At 39.2% G+C, this 24,315-nt stretch overlaps 1 protein-coding gene across 1 annotated transcript in view; it reads right to left on the bottom strand.

Annotated features, from left to right (window-relative positions):
- Nucleotides 1-24,315, bottom strand: part of LOC117466354 (low-density lipoprotein receptor-related protein 1B-like) — a 351,481-nt gene that overhangs the window by 235,314 nt on the left and 91,852 nt on the right. Inside the window, 1 exon segment of the mRNA XM_034109562.1 lies at nt 14,627-14,749. Coding sequence (XP_033965453.1) covers nt 14,627-14,749 — 123 coding nt within the window.

Raw genomic sequence — 24,315 nt, 5'->3', positions numbered from 1 at the left:
TGGCTACGCATCACTCATTCACCAATGGGTAATGTTTAGATGGATTTTACGAACTTCCCCTCGATTATTTTGGCTCTAACGGTTAAAAAGGGGTATCAATAGTTAAAATCGACGAGGGGGGGACAAAAATCCACCCAAATGACCACAGAAGTTTTTTTGTTTTCAAAATCTCTCTAAAAAGGTCAAATGTCACTTATTTTGCATCAATCTTGATACAGGGTACTTATTATATGTTATAGTTTGGATTCCTAAAGCTTTTAGTCTACTATCCCATCATTCAAGGGTGGTTTTCACTATAAGTAATGTTTTGTGGACGGACACTATCATTTACATTTTTTTACTATGTTCAATCTGAATTTACTTTAAAAAAAAAAATGCTATATTGATTCTGACTTTTTCACATTGCTTTGAGAAAAAAGATTATTAATGTACCCCTTTTAGAAGTGAAGATATAGTCAATTGTTCTGGGAATGTCATTTTCGAGCCTGAGGCCTGAAGAACAGGCTCGGGGCTTAATTAAAGATTAAAGGTCAGTTCCATCTCATATCATCCAACTTTCTCAAATTAGCTAAATCTTAAATTACTAATTATTTATTGGAAAGTTAATGATATAGCCTGACAAATCCTGAAAATGCACATTGTGAAGGTTCAATACGATCTATCAACAGGGTCAATAAAGAAAGAGGTTCAGTTACAATTAAACACTTTTTTAATGCCATAAAAACTTAATAATAAAAATATTACCCTACTTGGATCAGTGCAGGTCATACGGAGCTTTTATTTGTAAGATTATCAAAACTATCTAGCAAATTATCTAAATTACAGTTACCAAAAGTAGACAAAATAATATGGACATCATTTCTATATACAGTACCATCCTTTTGAGTCTAGCAAAAGCACATTTATTGTATATTGGCCTATATGTATTATAGTTTTTCTTCTTTATATATTAAGTGTAGAAAGTTCTGATTAAAGTATCACCAGTAGCATACTGACTAAATCCACCAATGTGCTGCATAATTGCATAATTTTAGATTTGCATGAAGTGTGCTTGCATGTTATCCCAAAGGCAGCATTCATACAGATTTCTAAGTTCATTTGCTGAAGGAGAAGCCTGTTTGAATTGTCCTTAAATGTCAGCCCCACTCTGTTACATTAATATTATGCATAATATATGGTATCATTCCAAATCGATCAACAACCTCAGAAATGCAAATCAATATTAAACGCTGCATGTCATATGTACTTGATGCAGTAAATTAAAGCAAAATCAAAAAAGTAATGTGCACAGAGCCACTCTGAAACTAAATGTCCTGTGTGCAGTGGCTTATTATTTGCCGAAAATGATGCTGAGTATTCAATCAAATCTGTTTGAAAGAGAGGGAAAACGTTGACACTGTTCAGTGGAATGATGCTGGGTGTTGGCACCGGCAACGTTCTGGCTCTACTGTATAATAAATAATCAATACATCAGTCCGCAGTGAAGAATAAGTGGCCTCGGAACAATGTAGAAAAGCTGCACTTCACAAATACAATTCCCAAAAAACTGCAAAGAAGCCAATATATCAGTATGTGGAAAACAACGACATAATTAGTCAATCGAGATACTTTTGTGACCATTATGCAAATGTTCTAGTCTAATTGTTCTGGGGCCAGCTTCAAATGAATAATACATACAGTATATTGTAGTCAGAGAGGCTGAAACCAATAGTCACAGAGAAGGATGATCCCATTACTGTATGAGTATAATATACAGTGATGTGTTTAATGCTGGCATTACTTCATCAGAAAATAAATACACTATCGTCTTATGGCATATAAATGATTTAATTCATGCAATGAGATGGGAATGTATACATTTTCTTTGTTTATCATGTCATCATGTTGAATTTATGACAACATGCATTGTATCGCAAAACCACACATCATATTTGGTGTTGTAAGCTGATGGCTATTAAACATATTCTGAATAACAAATGTTCAAACAGGCTCTTACAGTAGTGTACTGACGCTGACTTGATCCCCGCTGTCTAACTCCTCAGACTGCCGAAACACTTCAATTTTAACACGTTTTAAAAAATGAATAAACATCATCAACAAAATGTGTAACAGGTAACAGTTTTGACATTTTATCAAAAAACGTAAATATTTTTGCAGCGGTGCCTACTGAAATTAGCATGCTAAGCAGCTAGCCAAAGCCTGTAATTTCTTCTAATACTACTTGTTCGTCTAGAGGTGACAGTGAGTCGTTGTAGAGTCCAGATGTCCCCTCAGTCTAACCTGAGGCTGCCTGAGGCCTGCCCTGGTCCATCACAGTGAAGTTACAGGGTCAGTTTTTTCGTTTGATCATTTGTTTATTGGATAAAAAGCTAAATGGCGGACAACTATGACCTTGCCAAGAGGGGAGCATACAACATCCGGGGGAGACGCACCTTCAGGTAGTGACTGTAGTTGCCTGAATTTAGCACTGTGAAAACCAGCGTGTGGCGTGTGCTTCCAGGTGCCCGACTGTCATTTTAGTTTTGACCTAGAGGCTTAATGCTGCCCTGTATTTCTTTGGAGCATGTGGCCAGGGACTACATGTTTCTCCTTTGACACAAAAGACTGTCAGCATTCCTTTTAATTCATCCAATCTTGAGAACCCACACGCAACACTTACTGTAAGGCAAGTTTATCAAGTTTCAAACACAAAATTCAAATAATATTTTCTATAAACATTTATATTGCAATAACTCAGCATACGGTTCCTTATTTATGTGTAACATGCACTCTCTTTTTAACTTTGATTTGGTCTCTACAAAAACCCAATACATATATATTATATATTAAGCTGTTACTGTTAACAAGCTAGCTGCTAACTTTGTCTCTCTGATGCTAAAGTGCCTCATACAGCTGAGAAAGGGAGAAAGTGCACAGTCCTATAATAACGTCCCATTTGTTTCTGATAATGAGCGACCCTTTAAATTAAACTATTGTCTTTAAAGAAACCTAAATTAAGTATTTATTCTTCTTAAACCTAAAAAAGTATTATAGTTGGCCCCAAATTGAGTTAAGTGACAAACAACATTTAGTTTTGAGGTCATGTGATTAAATAATACATTACAGTAGTTTTTATACTGTAAGTGGGTTTATGTGAAAAGATTAAAACAACTAGATTATTATATTCCTACTGCACTACTACCAATTGAGTTGTTATTACTTCAGTCAAGATTTGCCAACTACTCTGATCAAAGCAGTTGAAAGAGCATTTCAAAACGGGGTTGAATTTTGTATGTGGGTAACACTGTGAACTAACCACATGTCTTTCAAATATAATAGGGCAGCTCTTTATCCTTTTGCCAAAGATTTCGTCATGAAATTGTTATGGTTCCAGAAAAAAAATTATTATACAATGACCTTTGCTTCTGTGTATATTTCACATTATGTAATTAGTTTCACAGCTCAAATTGGACAGCCTATAGTGTAAATCAATTGATTATAAGTAAATAAGCATTTTTTCATCATTTTTTTGCCTGAAGGCATCTTTAATGAGGACTATGCTTAGAGTATAACACACACGAGTAGGAGGGCATGTGTTTTCTCTAAACATCCTCTGGCAGTAATCCAGTTCCCTTGAAATAATCATTGGACTATGACCATGTTTATAGAGTGGCTATAGGAGAAGGCATTTCACTATCTATTAGAGTACCCATTATTTATGATTAATAAATAAATAAAAGCCCAATGTCACTGATCATTGAGACTCAAGTCCCAGCTACAGTATCCGATGAACTGCACTCAGCATAGTGATATTATTCTCATTGAGTGTGGTGGTAAGTATGTGTCACCGTATTTGCTCCGAGATAATGCTCATATCGCTATGATGTGTTGTTTTCTGCAGCAGCGAGGAGATAATGTCGACTTTAGCACTTTAAGCAAGCATGTCAAGTTTTAAAATGTTTTCTTTTTTGGCTTTGGTTCCTCAGGTGACAAGCTGGGAGGCTGTCCTTTACAATGCTCGTACTAGGAGAGAATACAAAAGGGGAAATGTGTCAGTGCAGTTTAGCTGTAGAGATGGGGGCTGTGAGAGCAAAGACAAAGCCGTGATGTGCTCCTCCCAGTGCATCAGCGCTGACACGGATGAGACATGGCGCGGGTGCTAGATTGTCACCAGGCAACGAAAATCACTCTCACACTAATGGCTTCGCGGGAGACAAATGCTCAGACATACAGAAATGTGTTAAGCCGCAGAAACAGGGGCAATGCAGCAAACATGAATGTGAGCAGATGATATGTTAAGGGCAAATACTTAACTTTGATACTAAGCTATCACATTTTGACAGAAGAGACCGTTTTTTTAAATCCTACAGACTCAAGCATATGCACCGCCTTCTTGGGAATGCAAGCACACACACGTACACACAATATTTGTTGTGTCTGTTCCCCGCCCACTGAAACTACTGGTAGCACAGATGGCACAAGCCTGGGGAAGTGTACATAAGTTGTGTTCCAAATGTACAGAGGAAAAGCGGGAGAAACAGTCAATTAAAAGTCTCATTCGGAAGCATCTTGCTACTAACAATTACAGCGCCCTGCAAACAAGAAACGTGTGTGGCAGGTTTGATACGTTGATAGCAAAGAAAAAAGGGTGTGTGCATTTGATCTTAAATCAGGCGTCAGACTAAGGGCAGAAGAACCAGACATGGTATCCAATTAGCTTTCGCTGCACTAACACTCACAGTCACATTAAATGTAGAGATAGTGCCTGCCAGCTTCATAATAACTTTGATAGACGACACAAGACAGGAAACAGTAACGTGAAAGCAGAATATTGCAAATGTAATTATCTTATTGACATACTCGTGCAGTTTCAGTGACATATTCCCGCAGTGTGCAGTAAAGATGCTTGACTGTAAACACGCTGCATTTGTAATAATGGCATGTTTTAGCTTTTTATTTTTGATGAGTCAAAGGAATGTTTATGTGTCAGCAGGGAGGGAGCGATAGAGAGGAGGGAAAATAAACGTAACATAATGCAAAAGGCCCTGTCCTTCAGCTCAATAACAAGGTGCTACGCCACATTACCCCCTAATCCTCCATCCCACTGGCGCCAGTTCTCGTGGGAACCCAGCACATTTGTGATGCATTTATTTCAATATGGGACTCGCCAGATAAAATACCCTGCAGGATGTTGATAGGCAGCCTGCATTAGACCGACTAGAGTTGCTTTAGCTTCATTGCAGACATACAGATCAAATATTCTCCTAAAGTAGTGTTTGTCAACTGTAATCCAAATGTTTAAATGGCAGTGTGAACAAATTGAATTCCCATTTAGAATTATGTCTAGCAGTATTGCATAGGTAGAGGATTCTGGCTGTGATTTTCAAAGCATCTCACTGTGTGTAGCGGTTTAGCCCCCTGACCTTCACATGCTAACTGTCTGCCTCGCTGAATAGCATAATGCATGTATGTATGTACAGGTAAAAACAAATACATTTCTATCTATGTTTAGTCAGGAAAGCTGTTATTGTGTAAGCTTAAGCCTGAATTTAATTGATTATACATTCTGCCATTCATTCCTCTCATGCATGCTCACTCATTATTTCCTTGCTATTATTTCCTGGGGCTGTCAGTCTTCACATCAGATGTTCTCATTAGCTGGTCACGTCTACAGCAATACACCTACTGTAGGCTATGTTGTTGCTGCATGGTTAGCTTTTCATTCTGCTGATGTCTCTTTAAAACAGAAATCTCTATGTGCTACAGGCCCACCCTTAACATCCCCATCACAGCCCAGTTTTTCGCAGATTCATCATTTAATCAGCCTCCCTGTCTCTGCCGAATCATCAACCACCTCCACCACCAGCGTGCTAGACGCCCCTCGAATATATATATCCCTGTAGATGTGCCAATATTTTATTATCCCATTTAATCCGTTATGAAAAACAATTATCTTTTCTGATTTCATTTGTCACTCCTGATTAAAATTAACTTCAGTAATGATACAGTGTTTTTTTTATCCACCAGCTCACAATAATTCCCTTTCCATATTGGATACATTAACAAAAGCAGAACACTGTAATCCATATATCATTTTAAATTACACCTTTAGTGCTGCAATGTTTTTTTGCCAATTGAGGGCTGCTTACACACAACATTGACTTATTGTAACTTAAAAAGTTGCTATGGCAAACATTTACAAACTCAGCAAACATGAAGAAAGGTTTGGACATGGCTGTAGAATGCTGCGCAATCTGCATTTAAATTGGAGCTTTTCTAACACTGCATAAATGATCTATCCTTCATAATAGAAGCTGTTCTCATACGGTGCATCACTGCCTACCAGAGAGCATGATGTCAAGACGAAACTCAACAGTAGTACTCCCCAGGTGGGGTAACAACCGGATAATTTCAACTGTAAAAACCTTGTTTCAATGCCAGAAGGTAGAGTGATACATTTTTTTTACTGAGCATCATTTAGTAAACAAAACATATTAATTATAATTTTTAACTGGTGTTTTACTCGGCCTTTATCATACCACTAAGATTGGGGATACTAGTCTTTAGTGTGTATTTCTTTATACATTTACTTTAGCCAGGCTGCTAGCGGTAGCCATGTATGAACTGCAAATATGTTATCATAATCTGACTGGCTCAGTTTGTTCAGAAATATTTGCAGTGTGTCCTTTGTTGTTGGTAGCTATGAGCAGAAACAAGAATAATTTCACTTGAAAACATTAGAGGGAAATAGTTGAAAAATAATCAGTTTCTGCTTCAAAAGATGCTAAAACAGCTCAAATGTAATATACTGTACGTAGGGAACAGTAAAAACGTAAGATACATAGAAAGTGTGTAGACAAGGAAATAACTAATTTAAAAGACTTGATATGGCATAGATACTTTGTTAATGAATGATAGTTGAAATAAAACAACTGGCCTATCCATTAAATACACATGCTGCACCCCTGTTGGGTCATCATGCTGCTTGTGTTCAAGCTCACTGAAAGATACTGGTGAGTTCAGTATAGAGAATCTGAGAACTTCAGAGGATGGCATGGGGAGACATGCACTCCCCTGTGGACGAAGGGGAATAAGTGCAAGAACCCCAGAGAGAGCACTCTTTGAACGGTTCTTATCCCCCGTGCCTCGAGGCCACTCGGATCAACATTGGTGTTGATTGGGTTGAGCTAAGCCACAGCGATGGAACACAGCTTCTGTAACCATGTTTTTGAAGTCAACCACTGACCCTGTTATTGTGTTTTCCTTTGGGATTGACAATTCAATCGAAGGACTCACTGGGCTCCACGTCCTCCAGATTCACAAAGCTCCACATGGCAGCACTACTGAGACGAGCCAAATGTCCATGAAATCCTTCCTGAAGGATTTAAGTTCTGAGACAGTATTTGCAAGCGTGTAGCATCAATGCATCAAGACAGAGCTGCATCAAGACAGCCATTAGCACAGAAAAGTCTCATAAAATTAAACTGGAAAATATTTCTTACAGGAAGTGAATTATGGCTTCTGCACTTTATCTCCAATGCAAAGCAAACTGCAGATCTGTATGTCCCCAGACAGCCTTGACATTTAGACGTCCTCGTAAGTATGATGCACAAACTAAGAATGTGATTATCCTACCCTGGAACATTTCTCAATCCTTCCACTTAAACTGTCACCACACAAGATGCTGCCTGACCCGAAACAGAGCAAAGATTTGACTTTTTCACCACACAGAAAGCGTTGACGTTAACTGCACACAATGGGAAGAAATGTCATTTTGCTGTTTTCTTCTTGAGACATTCCTGAAGGTGTGCTGTTTTCTCAGCTCTCTATATAACCGTCGTCAGCTGTCCAATCCCGTAATGCCTGCAGCTGAGCGGATAAACCGGTGCCTCCTTCTAGTCTCTAGGTATTGCAATCCAAGGCCACCTTCCTTTTTCTCCTCCCCACAGGCCCCGAGGATGCAGTGATTACATCTCCCTGACCAAGCTAAAGCAGGGAAAAGAGTCCATCAGTGCCACCATCATTTTTTGTATTTCTGGACAGGAGCTTAATTTATCTCCTTGCCTTTATCTTTAGATAAGAAATTCCTCTGCCCCAAACTTTACCCAGTGAAATCAAATTACTGATGGCTTTACACCTTGAAATGTGTGTGCTGTTATTTTAATCCTCTATGGCTTTGATCAGTGCATATCATCCTATATAAACACAACTTCTTTTCTACACGTTTACAGCAGCCCTTGCTGTCATTCAAGACGGCAGAATATATTCCAATACCGTCTTCTGTTTGCAGGGCAAAGCTTATCAAATACCCCTTTCTATCAATGCATAATCCATGATAATGATGCAAGGTCTCCTTTCTGTAGGTATTGGAAATCCAATAGAGATCACATTAATCAAATGGATAATTAATTGCCTTCTGGAGATTATATGACTTGGCCCATGTCACCTTGTTTATATAATATCTATTGTATCTATAAAGTGATTCACTAAGGAATAGTGACAGGTCATGGGTGACAGAAAACCCGATCAGAGAGGATATTAGAAAATCTGCTAGGAACTACAATTAGGGCTCCATTGCACCCTACGCAAACATATAACATTGATGAATTTAACTTTCTTTAAAGGGGCCCTATTATGTCTCATTAGGTTTTCCCTATACTGTAAATGGTCTGCAAAGGCTAAAAACCACTGTTCCCTCAAGAGGGAGTTCCTCCCCAACACAGCTCCCCCCCTGCCTGAAACGCCTCGGCTGTACTCCTTTATTTACTTCCGTAACATCGTAACAACACTATGTAACACTCACACTTCTATGGAGTAGGGTGGGACAGCTCTGAGCGGTTGACCAATTTGGTGGAGGTGTGGCTATTTATGTCTCCTCTGACCTTGTGACTGAGCTAATTGCTACTTCAATAGAGCCTCTACATTTTGAATGCATTTTTCTTAAAATTATTTTTCATGAAAATAAATGCTTAACTATTGGTAGCATCTATAGGCCACCTTCTTCACCTGCAGAGTCTTTTAACCATATAATTGACACTATCAACTCCATTTCCTGTGGAAATTAAATAATCTTGCTTGGTGATTTCAACAAAAATTGATTGGATAAATCATCTGAAAGAGAGACAAGACTTTTCAGTAGTCTAAATGTTAAACAGCTAATTAATGAGCCAATTCGTATCACTCTTAGAACCCAATCTCTGCTTGACTGGATACTGGTGTCACACCCTGACAGAAGCTGGTGTCATGTCGGAGTGCTTCAGCGATCATTTAATTGTTTATTGCATATGGAAAATCAAATTAATTAAACTACCTCCAAAACTAGTCAAAATCAGTCCCTTAATTGGGACAGATTTCAACTAATACCTTTTGTACAAGATGCTTGGGATTTTCTGCATAAAGAGCTCACTGATGTCATGAACAAACATGCACCTGTGAGAACGGTTAAGGTCAAAAGATCTCCCTTGGATCAATTCTGAACAGGGATAAAGCATGGTGGATATATCATCATTCAAGAACTATAGCCGATTGGGAAGTATACAGGCATCTTCGAAATCTGAGTAAATCCAAAACACGAAATGCTAAATCCAACTACTATAAATAATCTGTCACATCGGACTTTAAGAATCCCAAGCAATTTTGGACTAAAATTAAATCTATTTTAAATAAATCAGGTAAACATTCTATTAATAAAATAAGAACTGTTGATACAATAATTCATGACCCATTATCCATTGCCCAAATATTTAATCTGCATTTCGTTAATGTATGTTCCACACTACTATCTGACTCCTATTTGACGACTGGTATTTCTAATAGTAACTCATACTGCAACAGTTCTTTTTCTTTTAAGAAGATTCTACCACACGAAGTTCATAATGCTATCACAGAATTAAAAGTGGATGGCAGTGCAGGGCTCGATGGTATAGAAAACAGGTTCATAACATTGGCGTCCCATATTCTCATGTACCCACTTGCTGATTTGTTCAACCTGTCTTTGTCCACCTGTGAGTTGCCGACTATTTGGAAATGTGCACGCATCATTCCACTGCATAAAGGTGGTGATTTACTTGATACAAATAATTATAGACCAATCTCTATAATCTGCTCTATTTTCAAAGTTTTGGAGACAATCATATATAATCAACTGTCACATTATCTCAATACTTATAATATTTTATCTCCGGTTTAATCTGGTTTCAGGCCTAATCACTCCACAACAACTGCCCTACTTACATTTACGAATGACTTGTACTCTGCTGCAGATAATGGTGAACTCACAGGTGCCATTTTTATTGACTTGACAAAAGCCTTTGATTTCGTTGATCGATATCTGCTCTTGGATAAACTTCACGGCATTGGCCTTTCTAATAATACAGTGTTATGGTTTAACTTGTACCTTCACAGTAGAAAGCAATGTGTGGTTGTTAATGGAAAACAGTCTGACCTGTTGATCCAACAAAAGGGTGTACCCCAAGGATCAACTCTGGGCCCACTTCTGTTCTCCATTTACATAAATGATTTATCTTCTTGTCTCATTAATTGTTGTACTCACCTTTATGCTGATGACACTGTCATATATACATCCAAATCAGATTTTTCACAAATTCAGATCTCTCTTCAATCGGATTTTAATATCTTACAGGACTGGCTATCACACACTAAACTACTGCTTAACAAAACAAAATCTTATACCATGGTCTTTGGTACAGGCCCGGTTCCAGAACAAAATTACTAAGGGTGCTGAGATTAGATAGGGTGCAGTGGTAAAGTGCTATTTTTATAAATGGGAGTGGACATAACACCCTCTAGGGGGGTCCTCACCTCCTCTAGGGGGGTCCGGGGGCATGCTCCCCGGGGAAGATTTTTTTTTTTTTTTTTTTTTAAATATTGAAGTTAAAAGCATCAATCTGGTGCACTTTGAGAGCAAAATGAAGAGATCTATGGATACATCTCAACACCCATATGAAACAGAACTGTAAGCAGGTTTACTATTTCTTTATGGATATTTTACAAATCACTCCCCTTTCAAGACCGAAATGTCTACAGGCATTACGATGCACAAATGGCATCTTTTTTAGAGGAATATTCCAGCCAATCTCTGTTGTGGAACCATTAGCTGCAAAATGAGCGCCTTACCCCACTGTACAGGCGAGTTGGGTACTTTTTTAAATGGCAGGCTCTGTTTTCCCGAGGTCCTCTGGCACTTGCGGGCCGCCGAGGGGTGGCGTTGTTTTGGGGCAACGAAGAGAGCTACCGCGGGTAACGTAATGTCCCCATGATCTGAACTGTTATTACCTGACAATGTTATTTAACCATGACAATGTTATTTAACCACAATTACAATTGATTTTATTTCAACTATATTCTTATTATTATTATTATTACTACTATTATTATTATTATTATTGTTTTTATATATGTAATATATTTCACTTTTAATTAAAAAAATATTTGTTTTACTTTGATTTATTTATTTTTCACTTTTAATTTTTCAAATGAGGGTGCATAACAACTCAACTGAGGGTGCAATGCACCCTTATGCACCCCCGTAGAACCGGGCCTGCTTTGGTACCAGGCAGAAGCTCAAATCCAAACCTAATGTAGTAATAACATGTAAGGATGGCACTTCTCTGCATACATTTGATAGCTTTAAATATCTCGGTGTATGGCTAGACTCTGAACTTTCATTTAAACTACATATAAAGCATGTAATACAAAAAGTCAATTACGGAATTAGTGTTTACACCGCTCTCGCAATTGTTTTACGCTCAGTGTCCGAAAGATAATTGCTTCTCAACGTATTCTTCCGATTATGGACTATTGTGATGTTGTCTACCAAAATGCACATAAATCATATCTTGCTCCACTCAACATAGCCTACAACAGACTATGCAGATTTGTTCTTGGTTGTCCTTTTCGTACACATCACTGCACAATGTATAACCAACTTAAATGGCCTTCTTTAAATGTAAGAAGACACACGCATTGGCTTCAGCTGATATTTAAATGCATTTATCTGAACTATCCCCCTTATTTAAAGCAGTATTTCGTACCGTCAAATCATCAAGTTAGACATTCTGTTCAGATTTATTTCTCTGTCCCCTCTGAAAAAAAATTGATTGGCAGAAGAGCGTTCATTTTCAAAGCCCCAACAGACTGGAATACTTAACCTGCTGTTATTAGATCATTGGGTTTATTTAAACATGCATTGTTATCTCACTTTCAACTGGTCTGTACTTGTTATTAACTGATATTGATGAAATTGATTTGCTTGACTGTCTCAAATTGTAATGATTGTGTGCATTGCTTGAATTTTACTTAACAGACTGTATGTGGTTTGTCTTGTGTGTCATGTTTTGCATTTTGTCTTTTTGTTTATGTATGTCTGTAAGTTGTTGCTATTGTCGGGACCCCCTTGAAAACGAGATGGTGCATCTCAAGGGGTTTATCCCAATGAGTACACATTTCTATATATTTCAACAGAGCTAGTAACTACTGCCGCTACTTCTCAATAACCTCTTGCGAAGGGCATTAATATGAAGTATTCTTCACTTTGGTCAATGTATGCAGAGATGTCACTGCCTAAACTATAAAGTCTTAATCATGCCTAATAACTCACATTTATGAGAAACCTGGAGTGAATGCTAATTATTTGGTTTAGTTGCCTTTTTTTCGGCTTTGACAGACTGTGTGATAGTGACAGTCTCATCAGGAATTACAAAGGCTAATGCAGCTCATAAAAATGTGAAATTACTGTTCTGTTCATCCATTAAAGGAAATGTATTTCCCCAAAGTCTGAAAATAACAATACCCAGGAGCATTGATGCCACATCCTGTTTTGACGTGAAGGACGCATGAAGGTTTACAGGACTGCATTCGGATCTGCCAAACAGATTCTTTATAGCATTTAACACTTCCATGTGTCAACAGCATTATGAATAAAATCAATTTGTCAACCCCACTAATATTCTTCGGCTTTATTCAGAAAGGATCACTAAATGATTGTGCTGTCCTGCCCTTGGAGGTAAGTAGTCGTCAAATAGAGTATAATTGGATAAATAGCCAATCTCTCCAAGAAACAAAACCACCATAGCAACACGCACTTAGTAACAACTGGTGATTGTCACACTTTCAGCTGGTGAACTATAGCATTAGTTTTTAATTGCTGCATCAAGTACTCCAGATTAAACATGAGCTCAGCAGTGAGCCTTGTATGTTGTCTCACAATTATGGCATCCATTGCAGTTTGTACTCAGTAAATTGGATTAGCTCAATGTACTGGAGCCTATTTTGCTACATTGCAGAAAGGTATCATGTGGTGGTAATAAGGGCATAGGCAACGGTATGACAACGTACACACACCACCATGTTGACATGGACAAAACAACCATTCAATCTAATGGCATAAAGATCTGTTGGCACAAAGTCTGGGTAACAACAGGTCTTCAAGGACTTGCTTATTATCTTGTAAAATGTCAACAAATCACAACAAGGCACTACATTTAACTTATTTTAGGAAAACCATATACCTTACTTTAGATAGAGTAAATGGGACTGCTCTGTGTATGACTAGATTGTATAATACATAGTATTAGATGCAGTATTACAAACAAGACAAAAACAACACGTGTCCATTCGTTAAATGGGACATATTATAGACATTTTCAGGTTCATATTTGTATTTGTCTGTCTCTAATGTGACATGGTTATATGCTTTAATGTTCAAAAAGGTCTTTATTTTTCTCATACTGCCTGTGCTGCAGCACCTCTTTTCACCCTCTGTCTGAAACCAGAGCCCAGTCTGTTCTGATTGATTAGCTGGCTGGCTCTGCTGTGATTGGTCAACCGCTTAGATATGTCCCGAACCTTAGCAAATCAGGTACAATGTGTTAGAGTGCTACTAGAGTGATGGCACTATATCACAGAAGTAAACAAAGGAGTCCAATAGAGGCGTTTCAGGCCAGGGCGAGAATGTGTTGGAGAGAAACTAACCTCTAATTGAGACGCACAATAAGACTATTAAGGTGACACTCTCTTACAATAATGAATTGTTTCTACCGACATGTTGACCCTCTGATGATCCCCTGCAGGCTACTATAATGCTGACCATTTATTTAAGGTAGGAAAATACAAGTAATACAATGAAATTGTTATCAAAGCATTCCTGCCCACAACCTTGCTGTCCACCTTGATGCCAAGTATGCTTCAAACCAAAACACTCTCGCGATTCGAGGCACCAAGCATTTCTATGTAAGAAGACAGAATGGCCATAATGGCTTTTTCAAGATTAGTGATTAGCAGTCGAAACAGACCTCTAAAATCTGATAGTCTACTATGTCAAGTCGCCTCAAGACCCTATTGACTTGAAAGTTTGTTTTGGTATTTTTTATGCAGCGTTCCCAGCTGTTCATGCCACGCAATCTTTTTTAAATGTGTCCCTAATAGTTTCACCAAAGTATACTTGTAGAACTGCTTCTTATTCCAAAGCAGCCAAATGCAGAGTTTTAATGCATTTCATGACCAACTGTTATGCACATCACTTGAATTGCATGTTAACCCATTACCATGAAAGCTGAATGAGGCGCTGTGGCAGAATACAATATGACAATCGTGCATTAGTGAGTAATGGATGGAATGAGTCACTTACAAGTTTTGCCAGATTCGTCCGAGTCGTCAGGGCAGTCGGGCTCGCCGTCACAGAGCCAGGCCTCGGGGATGCAGGTGTGGTGATCATGACAGTGAAACTCCCCAACGTCACATAAGATGGCTTCTGGGTTGGCATGGAGAGAGTGGTGGAGAGAGAGACAGAACGAGATGCAGCATGAGGCAATGGTAGTGAACCCAGCGGGTGACATGTTTCACCAGAAAACATATGCACTTTAACATGAGTGTGAGTGAAAAAGGAAGTGGCTTGGGAAAATTGGATCTAGGGAAAAGGTTTGGTCCAAGGAACACTATCGTTATTATGTCACAATCAATGGAAGCAGGAATACAAATGTTTAAGGGCAATGCTTTTCAACATGTGGCAGCTCCATAGTGAATGGGGCTGGCAATTAATACTGTATTTTTTCAAACCATTACTTTGTCAGACTGTACGTCATACATGCTTTTTCAGCACCCAGAGTTAGGCCATGCAGGCATTGTGATTTTGACACAACAAAGACACGGTGTCCTTCGCTCCTTGGCAAACTATTAAAAAGCAGTTTGGCAAGTTCTTTTTGCCTCCTTTACTGTTCTGCTTTGATTTGATTGTGTGGACTGGGGGGAGTTCAGTGAAAGACCACTCAACTAAAAAGTCATCATAGCCTTTCAATATAGCGAGTATCCGTCAAAGTGTTGACATGTTTCCCGCCAGTAGCTGTCACAGACTCAGCTCGATCATTCCTTGAAAACACATCGGCTTTTTGCTAAAGATTTCACAATGTGACACGCTGCTATTTGTCCTAGCGCTGAGCAAAAAGCGGTAATTTGTTTCTAAGCTTAATCCACAGACAATCAGACGGGCTCTATAACTCCCTCCCTCCCACGCTCTCCCTCTTTATCTTCATCTTTTTTTTCCCCAGTGTGTTCCTAACCCATTAGTAGTGGGAGTGGAGCAAGTGGGAGATCAGGTCTGCACCGTTTGAACAGTGGGAGTGATAATTCAACGCACCGCCGCTTCACTAGCCCCGGCACCCTGAAGCAAATTCACTATACCAAGGGACAATCTGAAAAGGTCAAACACCTCATCCTTTCTGCCTTCTCCTATTCCCAAATAATGCAATATATCTGAAATCTTACGATTTAAATCTCTTTTGAAATATTCAAAGGCTTTTTCTTTTTCTTCAGGGAGGTGTTCTTAAAAGTGGAACAATTAAAATGCATGAACTGTTGAGCTGGGACAGGGGTTTCTCAAGGTAAGGTAATGCAGTAGGAATAGGCTCATGGTCATGTGTGTTGCCTCTAAACAGTGGAACAAAGTGGGGGGAAAAAGGACCTTGCCAAATTATTTTATTTATTTTTATTTAACCTTTATTTAACCAGATAAAAGCATTGAGATAGAATCTCATTTGCAAAGCTGACCTGGCCAAGAAGGCAGCAACGTTACACATAACACATAACACAAACATATAAAATACAGAGAACATAACTAAGAAAACAAAAGACGAAAAAGCAGTCACTACATTGTGCACATTAGGACAGTAAGAAAGGTGCACTACTTATTACTGCAAGAGCAGCTGGTGGTAAGGACCTCAGACAACTTCAATTTAAAACATGCTATTGAGACAAGTGCCCTCAGTTTGAGGCGTGATTGAAGGTCATTCCAAGACCAAGGACCATAATAAAAAAGACTCCTTTTCCCAGCCTCAGTCCGCACAGCAGGAACCTGGAACCGTATCCAGGCGCTGGATCTGAGGTTGTAAGAGTCACAAACTGGAGCAAATCTGGCACACATGTACAGTGGAAGTTTACCTAAAATGGCTTTATACATTAATAAAAACCAATGCTGCATCCTACGCATAGTAAGTGAGGACCATCCAGTTAGGCTATACAGTTTGCAATGATGAGTCCTATAGGGTGCATTTGATATATAACGCAGTGCAGCATGGTAGAGTGGGTCAAGTTTGGCCAAAACAGTGGAACAGGCAAATCTATAAATGGTATCACCGTAGTCCAGCTGGGACAGGAATAAGCCAGAGCAGAGACCAACCTGGTTGGTTCTCGAAACTTCATAATTACGCTGACTATTTTTTATTCTAACTCAACACATTTGGCTGTGGACAAATAATCTTAAAAAAATTATTGTATCTTCCGAAAAAAAAGCAGTTGTAAAACTAGCCCTTTCTATAGACACACATAACAAATGAATTGCACATGAGCAGTTTGACTACATCATTTGCATTCCCTCTCAAAAAAAAAAAAAGTAATCAATGAGCACACGCTGGGGCTGGAGGATGGCAGCGGCAAGCTCATCTCGCCAAAGTCTCTAAAGGGAGAGCTCTTTCGCCTTTAAAGCCAAATTGATTGCCGTTGAAAGGCAGAAGGTCTGTGGCAGAAGGGCCATTTCCTCCACTAGAAATGGAATCCATGAAAAGGAACTGCTCCTGGTCCTCCTGGAGCAGCCCGAGCCACCTATTGATGTTCTACTTCCTTTCATGCCTCTTCACCTTGAAAGCTGAAGGGGCAAAATATGAGGCTACCGAATGACCTTTTATGTCAATTCATCTTCCCCGTTCTGCTGCTCCAAACAGCCTCTCCTTGACACTGTCAACGCAGCTGTAGGGGGGAAATAACCAGATAAACACACAGCTGTTTTTTGTTCTTCTTCAATATGCTATTTGCCTGAGAAAGATGCATAAAGGTACAGTACTACAGCGTTAGGTATCAGATTATTCTATACAAACATCAAATAAGTGGCAATGGCAGGAATAGCAAAGAGGTGAGAAAAAAAAGGCAGCAGCCGCCTTCAGAGAGCGGCCATTACCATAACAGTGGGAAACACACAGTGGCACTCAGCCGGGTACATTATCATGAGCTTCGTTCCTGACACCCAACAGCCACCACTGGCACCACATCGTGGCTCATTAAAGCCATTGAGCCTCTGAAATGTGCCAGCTTTTTCAGAGGAACAAAGAGTTATTTGGAGGCAAGCAAACAGGGAAGACAGAGTTTGCTGAAGGAGCACCAGCCTTGCTGTATATATTTCCATCATGTTTGTTTTGCTTCAGATGAGGTATGAAACGCGATGACCCAATTACTAAACGCGTCCGGTATACTGCAAGACAAGCACTTAAACACATCTCTTCATCCTGGTTTTTTGGAATATTATACTAGCCTCTGCTCTTCTATTTGCTCATCCCCATTACAGTCTGAATTACACAAGGTCTTTATTTATCTTTCTAAACAATATTATATTCCAATGGGGTAAGCTAAAAACCACTCAGGCATTACAATCCCCCGAATTGCATCATACCCACAGTTCACAATATGGTACAGTGGATAAGTCGTAAGCCACAGGCCTATTCAAACAAAACCAGTGTAATAAAAGCAGCAGTGCAGTACACAGTTCAAAGTGGGGAATTAAAAGTTAGCTGTGTTTATAAAAAAAAGGGAAAGAAAAAGAGGCCGATCTGAGAATATTTCTCACCCAGTCTGGCCTATCTTACAGTTGCAGGTTGAGGAGAAGTTATTTGCAGCTCGTCCAACTTGCTCGGCTCTACATAGAAAAGAAAGCTGTGGTTGGAGGGCATTGATACTGTGTATTACACCTGTGATGCATTCAGGGTGCTCAAGGTCAGAAAACAACATAAGAAAAACAAGTGGGAGAAAACAACATAAATATGTTCACGCTCCAACATATACAATCTTACAATAATTATATACTATTAAAGAGATAGATATCTGATTTGTATCAGCGCTTTTAGATTGATACCAAAGACTAGCAAGCACACACACACACACACACACACACACACACACACACACACACACACACACACACACACACACACACACACACACACACACACACACACACACACACACTCTATTAATTAATCAATTTTAACCATCCATACGGCTGCATTTTTTCTCGTGTAAGTCATGTAAAGACAGGGTATTCGCCAGAATGTCGAACTGCTTCTTCAAAACGAGAAATATGGAATACATTTTCTTTTACTTTAGCGAAACTATACCATAATTTAAAAAGTCATGTTTTCAAGGAGGCCTATTATGCTCTTTGGGGCTTCCCCTTGGTCTACAAATGATAAAATCCTACGGTCCAGAGGGAGTTTTTCTTCCACAACCCCCAGCCTAAACTCCTCCATTGGACTATTTTCTTTACTTCCATAACATAGTGAGTTTGAACATTAAAGCATTCAAACATGTCACAGTAGAGGCAAAACATCCGAATACAAAGCTGATAATTAACATACTAGGCCCCTATCAGTATAGCTATCACTGCTGTAAAGCTTTCCACCTCCAGTACCTGTCAAATACTTCATGCTAAATGCTGCAATAAATGATTGGTTTTGCATTTATTTAAATTGTCAGGACCCTTTTTGTTTAATCGTTATTAGCAACATATTCAACTCATTTTGAAATGAACAGCACATTTGAACATCATCATACTGTATGTCAAAGCAACCATACAGTCAACACAGAACTAATGCATGAATACTGCAGGGAGAGGAAGATGGAACGCAGGGGTTTATGGTCGTGGAGGAGACCTTGACCAGGTCATTGCAGTTTATTATATTGCAGGACACTGAGGATAGAGCCATTTCATACAGGATATAAGCAAGAATCTACCGATGATAACCCAGCAAAGCTTCAGTTGTTATGAGGCAGCTGTCCCTCAGTTGTCACTGTTAAGAGTGACTCTCAGTTTATCAGTTCATAGACGGGAACAGAATTAGAAATGATTTATTCATCCTAATGCAGATAAAATGGTGAATACAATAGCTGGGCTAACATACTTAATGAAGAGGTGTGCACATACATATCATCAAATAAGTCTTCATACATTGTAAGATGACATTTATTTATGTATCTATAAGATTTCTTAGTTTTTAACAGTGTTAAAAAGGGGGAGACAAAAGGAGATCACTCACAGCAAATGGTCCTAGGCAGACTTTGAACCCAGCTCTGCATGCGGATTAAACTCCAGTACATAATGTAGGTCCCCAAATCTACAAACTGAGCACATGGTACAGTGGATAAGTCGTAAGCCACAGGCCTATTCAAACAAAACCAGTGTAATAATAGCTGCGCAGAGGACATTTAAATTAATAGTAGAATTAGGAAGTTTCACACAATACTTTTGATGGTAGGTCGAAACCATCAGTAAATGTGATTGGCGAATACACATTTCTAAATAAGTTAATGGAACTTAAGAAAAAAATCTCCATTGTTTGTGCTAGTTATACACTAAACCCAAATATCATCGTACGGTATACAAATGTTTTATTATTTGAGCCCCATTATTGTTTAATTAATTTGCTGTTAAACAATAGGCCAACAGAAAAAGAAGGGCGGACCCCAATTCTTCCTCCAATAAAAGTCACAGCCGACTAGTTTACCCTAATTCTCTCATTCTTTAAAAGGTATTTTGGGAAATGCTGTGTGAAATAATGTGAAGCAGATGTAGACAGGAGAAAGAGAGAAAGTAGGTGCTCTGAAAAAACGAAATCAAATAACTCCTCAAAAAGCATCAGGCTGATGATATATCACAGTCTGAGTGTGTGAGGGCGGAATATTCTGCTCAAAGATACATGGATCGGGTAACATAAATCAGTCAAACAGGTTGAAATACATCACATATAAATGTTGCACAAGTTATTGAGGACAAGCGTACATGGGGCACACATATTCAAATGTACTTGGAGAGTTTCTGCCTGCATGCACGCACACGCACACGCGCACACACACACGCACACGCACACACACACACACACACACACACACACACACACACACACACATACACACACACACACACACACACACACACACACACACACGATTTTAAGCCCTCTCACACTGTCAGAGCAGTGCGCTGGCCAGCTGCAGGTCATATGCATTATGGATGAGCATAGGGCTAGGAGCCAAACTAAGCAGGTTATTAAGAATAACAACAGTATAATGCGGTCTCTCCCTTAATCTTCATATCTTTAATCTGCCACTAAATCCAGTGCAGCGCCATGCATCTTAATGCCGCCTCACACCTGCGTAATGAATCTTTATTACAACCGTATCTCTAGAGGTGACATATGCCATGTGGTATTTAGACTTAAATGCCATCCACGTCAGGTCTGATCAGAATATGAAGACTAGAGAGAGTAGCGTGACTCCGTTGACTGATGAACGATTTGAGAATGTCACAGCACTTCTGGACGCAAGCCCAAAGTTATATATGCAAACGGCAGTTCTTCTTCATTCCCGAAAAACGTCTACTTCCTAGATCCAGGAAAATCTTGGAAAAGACTAATTCCTAGAAATCACTACGACAACTCGAGATCTGTGTTAGAAGGAGACAAAAATAATGATGTACTAAGAGAGAGAAGTAATTGTGTTTGCAGAATCCGAGGTATAACTGGCTCTGGGAGATGCCGCCTCGTACCCGGGGCCATCCCCCATGGCAATGCTTAACAACTCTGCATTCTAGCCAGGAAACGGGTAAAAAAAAGATCAATGCTGAAAGACTTTGGGGGCTTCATTAGATGCTGCCTGACCTGCACCACAGAGTGAGGTCACTTTTATTTTCTCTACAACAGCGGGGGCATGTCAACAAATTATTAAAAGCGAGCACCATACGAAAAGTTTCAGGAGACAATGGCCGAATGGCCTCCTGTTCCTTGGCATAAATCCTCGCACCAGTAAACGATGAATGATTCATGGGGCTGATTTAAGCTGTATGCTGTTTACTGACCTTTAACTACACATGCAAGGATTTTTTTCAAGAGCTCCAGTGTGCTCTTGAGCCGAGCTCGTAGACACCTGATCTGATTAAGGTGTCAGGTTAAGTTGTCGCCCTTAATTGGAACAGACGTGGAAGAAGTCGGTAGTAAAAAACATGGCGACCTCAAGGGGGTCTCGATGGACTGGGCTAATAGATTTTTTTAAACAAATTACCAAGTGGATAAGCTTGTTGGAGGAAGTGAGGAATATTCTTTTAACAACTTGAAAATAAGTGTTTTTGTTATATTAACCCTAAACCCTAATTCTAGCCCTTATTTTCCTAGGATATACCCGAGTATAAATCAGTAGTGAAAAACATGGTCTCCTCAAATGGGTCTCGAGGACTTGGCTAATATATATATTTTAAATAATTAGGAGATGAATAGCCATGTTGGAGGACTAGTCTTTTGAAATTGCATGACTTGAAAAGGATCGTTTTAGTTATTTTAACCCTAAACCCTAACCTAACCCTTATTTTCCTGGCATAATGATCCACAATGTTAATACTCCAATTCAAGTGCTGCAGCTCAATAAACACATTCACAAGCAATTTCAAAAGCGTGATCAAAGCACATCTTGTCACACATGTTTAAATAGCAATGTTTCTGCCATCGCTGTCCTTTGATATTTCTTTCACATCGCTCGCAAACACCTTGTTTACCCTGCTGGCTGCTGTTCACCCTGTTCTACTGAAAAACACCTGTGAGTGACAGCATTGTACTTTGGTTTGTACAGTATGATAACATCCAAACTCATATGGATCCATAAATTCATGATCACCCATAAACAAAACATGACAGGTATGCCTCACTTCTTGCAGTTCACTGTACAAGCCGGGAACTATAAATATAGCACTAGTTTTCAGTATCTCTGACACCCAATATTAGAGCCTTTTTCTGTTAGGCTATGTTTACTGCTTGTGTTGACACACTTCTGCAATTTATTATGGTAGTTGAGATGTTAGAGTCTGAAAACATCCACATATCTGTTTTTGAAAAGTAGAACGAGTTGATACTGTATGACAGGGACATTTTATTCATTAGCAGTATGTCCAATGAATGCCAACTTAAATAGTCAACTTCAGTTTTAACACATTTCATTATGCAGATTACAAAATATCCATTACTTGATGATGTGTAGTTGGCAGAAGCAGAAATCCCATGTCGTGACATTAAGAAAAAAGTCACTCGTGTTTATTTTGTTTAGCATATTTCATGTCATTCAAATCTCTCCCTACCAGGTGCTGTTCAAAGAAGCAGGTTCAGAGTTATCTGATTAACTTTGCAGGGGAAAACTTCAGATCTCGAATAGGCAGCTGTTCTCAGGTAAAAACTAAATCTGAAAAAAAGATGTACACAAACTGAAGTAACAGTTCCAAATGACTTAATTATCACTTTTGACATGACATCCCTATTATGCCTTTGGGGTTTTCCATTTCCTCTTGTCTGTTATATAGGTTTTTGTACATGTAAATTGTCTGCAAATGATACAATCGCAAAGGTCCATCCAGAGGGAGTTTCTCTCCCTCACCCCCCCCCCCCCTGCCTGAAACTCCTCCATGGTAGTCCTTTGTTAACTTTCATAACATAATGACATCATTAGGTAACACTCACGCTTCTATTGGCTAGCGCTCAAACACATTGTACGAGATGGGCTTATGGGCGGGACATCTCTAAGCAGTTTACCAATCATAACAGAGGAGGCCAACTAACCAATCAGAGCAGACTGGGCTCTGGTTTCAGACAGAGGGTGAAAAGAGGTGCCGCAGAAAAATAAAGAGCTTTTTGAACATTAAAGCATGTAAACATGTCACTTTAGCAGCTTAATAAGCTTGCAATCCCATTGGACTGACATATAGCAAACAAATGTCAAGTTTTAAGTAATACAAGGTATATCTCAAAATAAAGCAGGTATCAACTAAATTGATCAAATACAAGACAAAGTAAGAACAAAATAATAAATATGATTACTTCCACATATTACTTCTCATATCCTAGGAAAAGCATGGTATATGTGATGTAAAGTACTTCTCTTAAAACCATTGTAACTAGATTAAGATATCTGGAGATTTAATTCCAACTGAGCCATTATTTCAATCATTTTTGACTAATCAAAGTTACCTAGAACATGTTGTTAACCTGCTGCTTCGAGCGACATTGTTCACACAACAGCTCAATTGCATGAATGTGGGCACATAAGGATGAACCTATGGCATGTCAATTTGACCAATAATTCCATTCAAGTGTGCCATGATGTATACTGTACTGCTGTTAATCATTCAATACACTCCACAAGGCTCTGAACTGGTTTGAATGTCGCCTACGTACAGTATGTGAATTTAATTTGCATGAGAATGTGTCATTATACTGCCAATAATAGAAAAGTACATCCCCTTCAGCCTCTCCTCGGCTGGCCTCCTTTTCCATGCTCCATCCAAGGTCACCTAATCACACCGTGTTCCTTCAAAGACCTCTATCTTAACCAGCAGCAGTCTGAGGGATTTATGCCTCACTCCATGTCGTGATTACCAATCAGGGGGAGTAATAGCTGCTTAAGCAGATGGAGGTTTTGTCATCACTGAGGGGTGAAGTCAAGTCAGTCAAGGTTTCCACTGGGTTTGTCCAATGCAGGCTCTGCACTGAGGGGCATGTCAGTTCCTTGGGTGTTGCCTCCAGATTTGAACCGCATTATCGGAGTGGAGTGAGAGCTGTTAAAGTGAGGGATCACATCCTTTCTGGCCCCCAACGTACCACTGCAGACACCAAGAGCTGTCCATTATCTCACAACTTCATGTCCATACAAATTCCCTGTGGAACCTCCAAAGGAAATAACTTCTCAACTAAAATCATACAAATCATTTTAAATCTAAATCTCCTTTAAACAGCAAGTATTAGCAAC

Source organism: Pseudochaenichthys georgianus, chromosome 21 (assembly GCF_902827115.2).
Source record: "Pseudochaenichthys georgianus chromosome 21, fPseGeo1.2, whole genome shotgun sequence".
Taxonomy (NCBI): domain Eukaryota; kingdom Metazoa; phylum Chordata; class Actinopteri; order Perciformes; family Channichthyidae; genus Pseudochaenichthys; species Pseudochaenichthys georgianus.
This window is presented reverse-complemented; position numbering and strand designations above follow the sequence as displayed.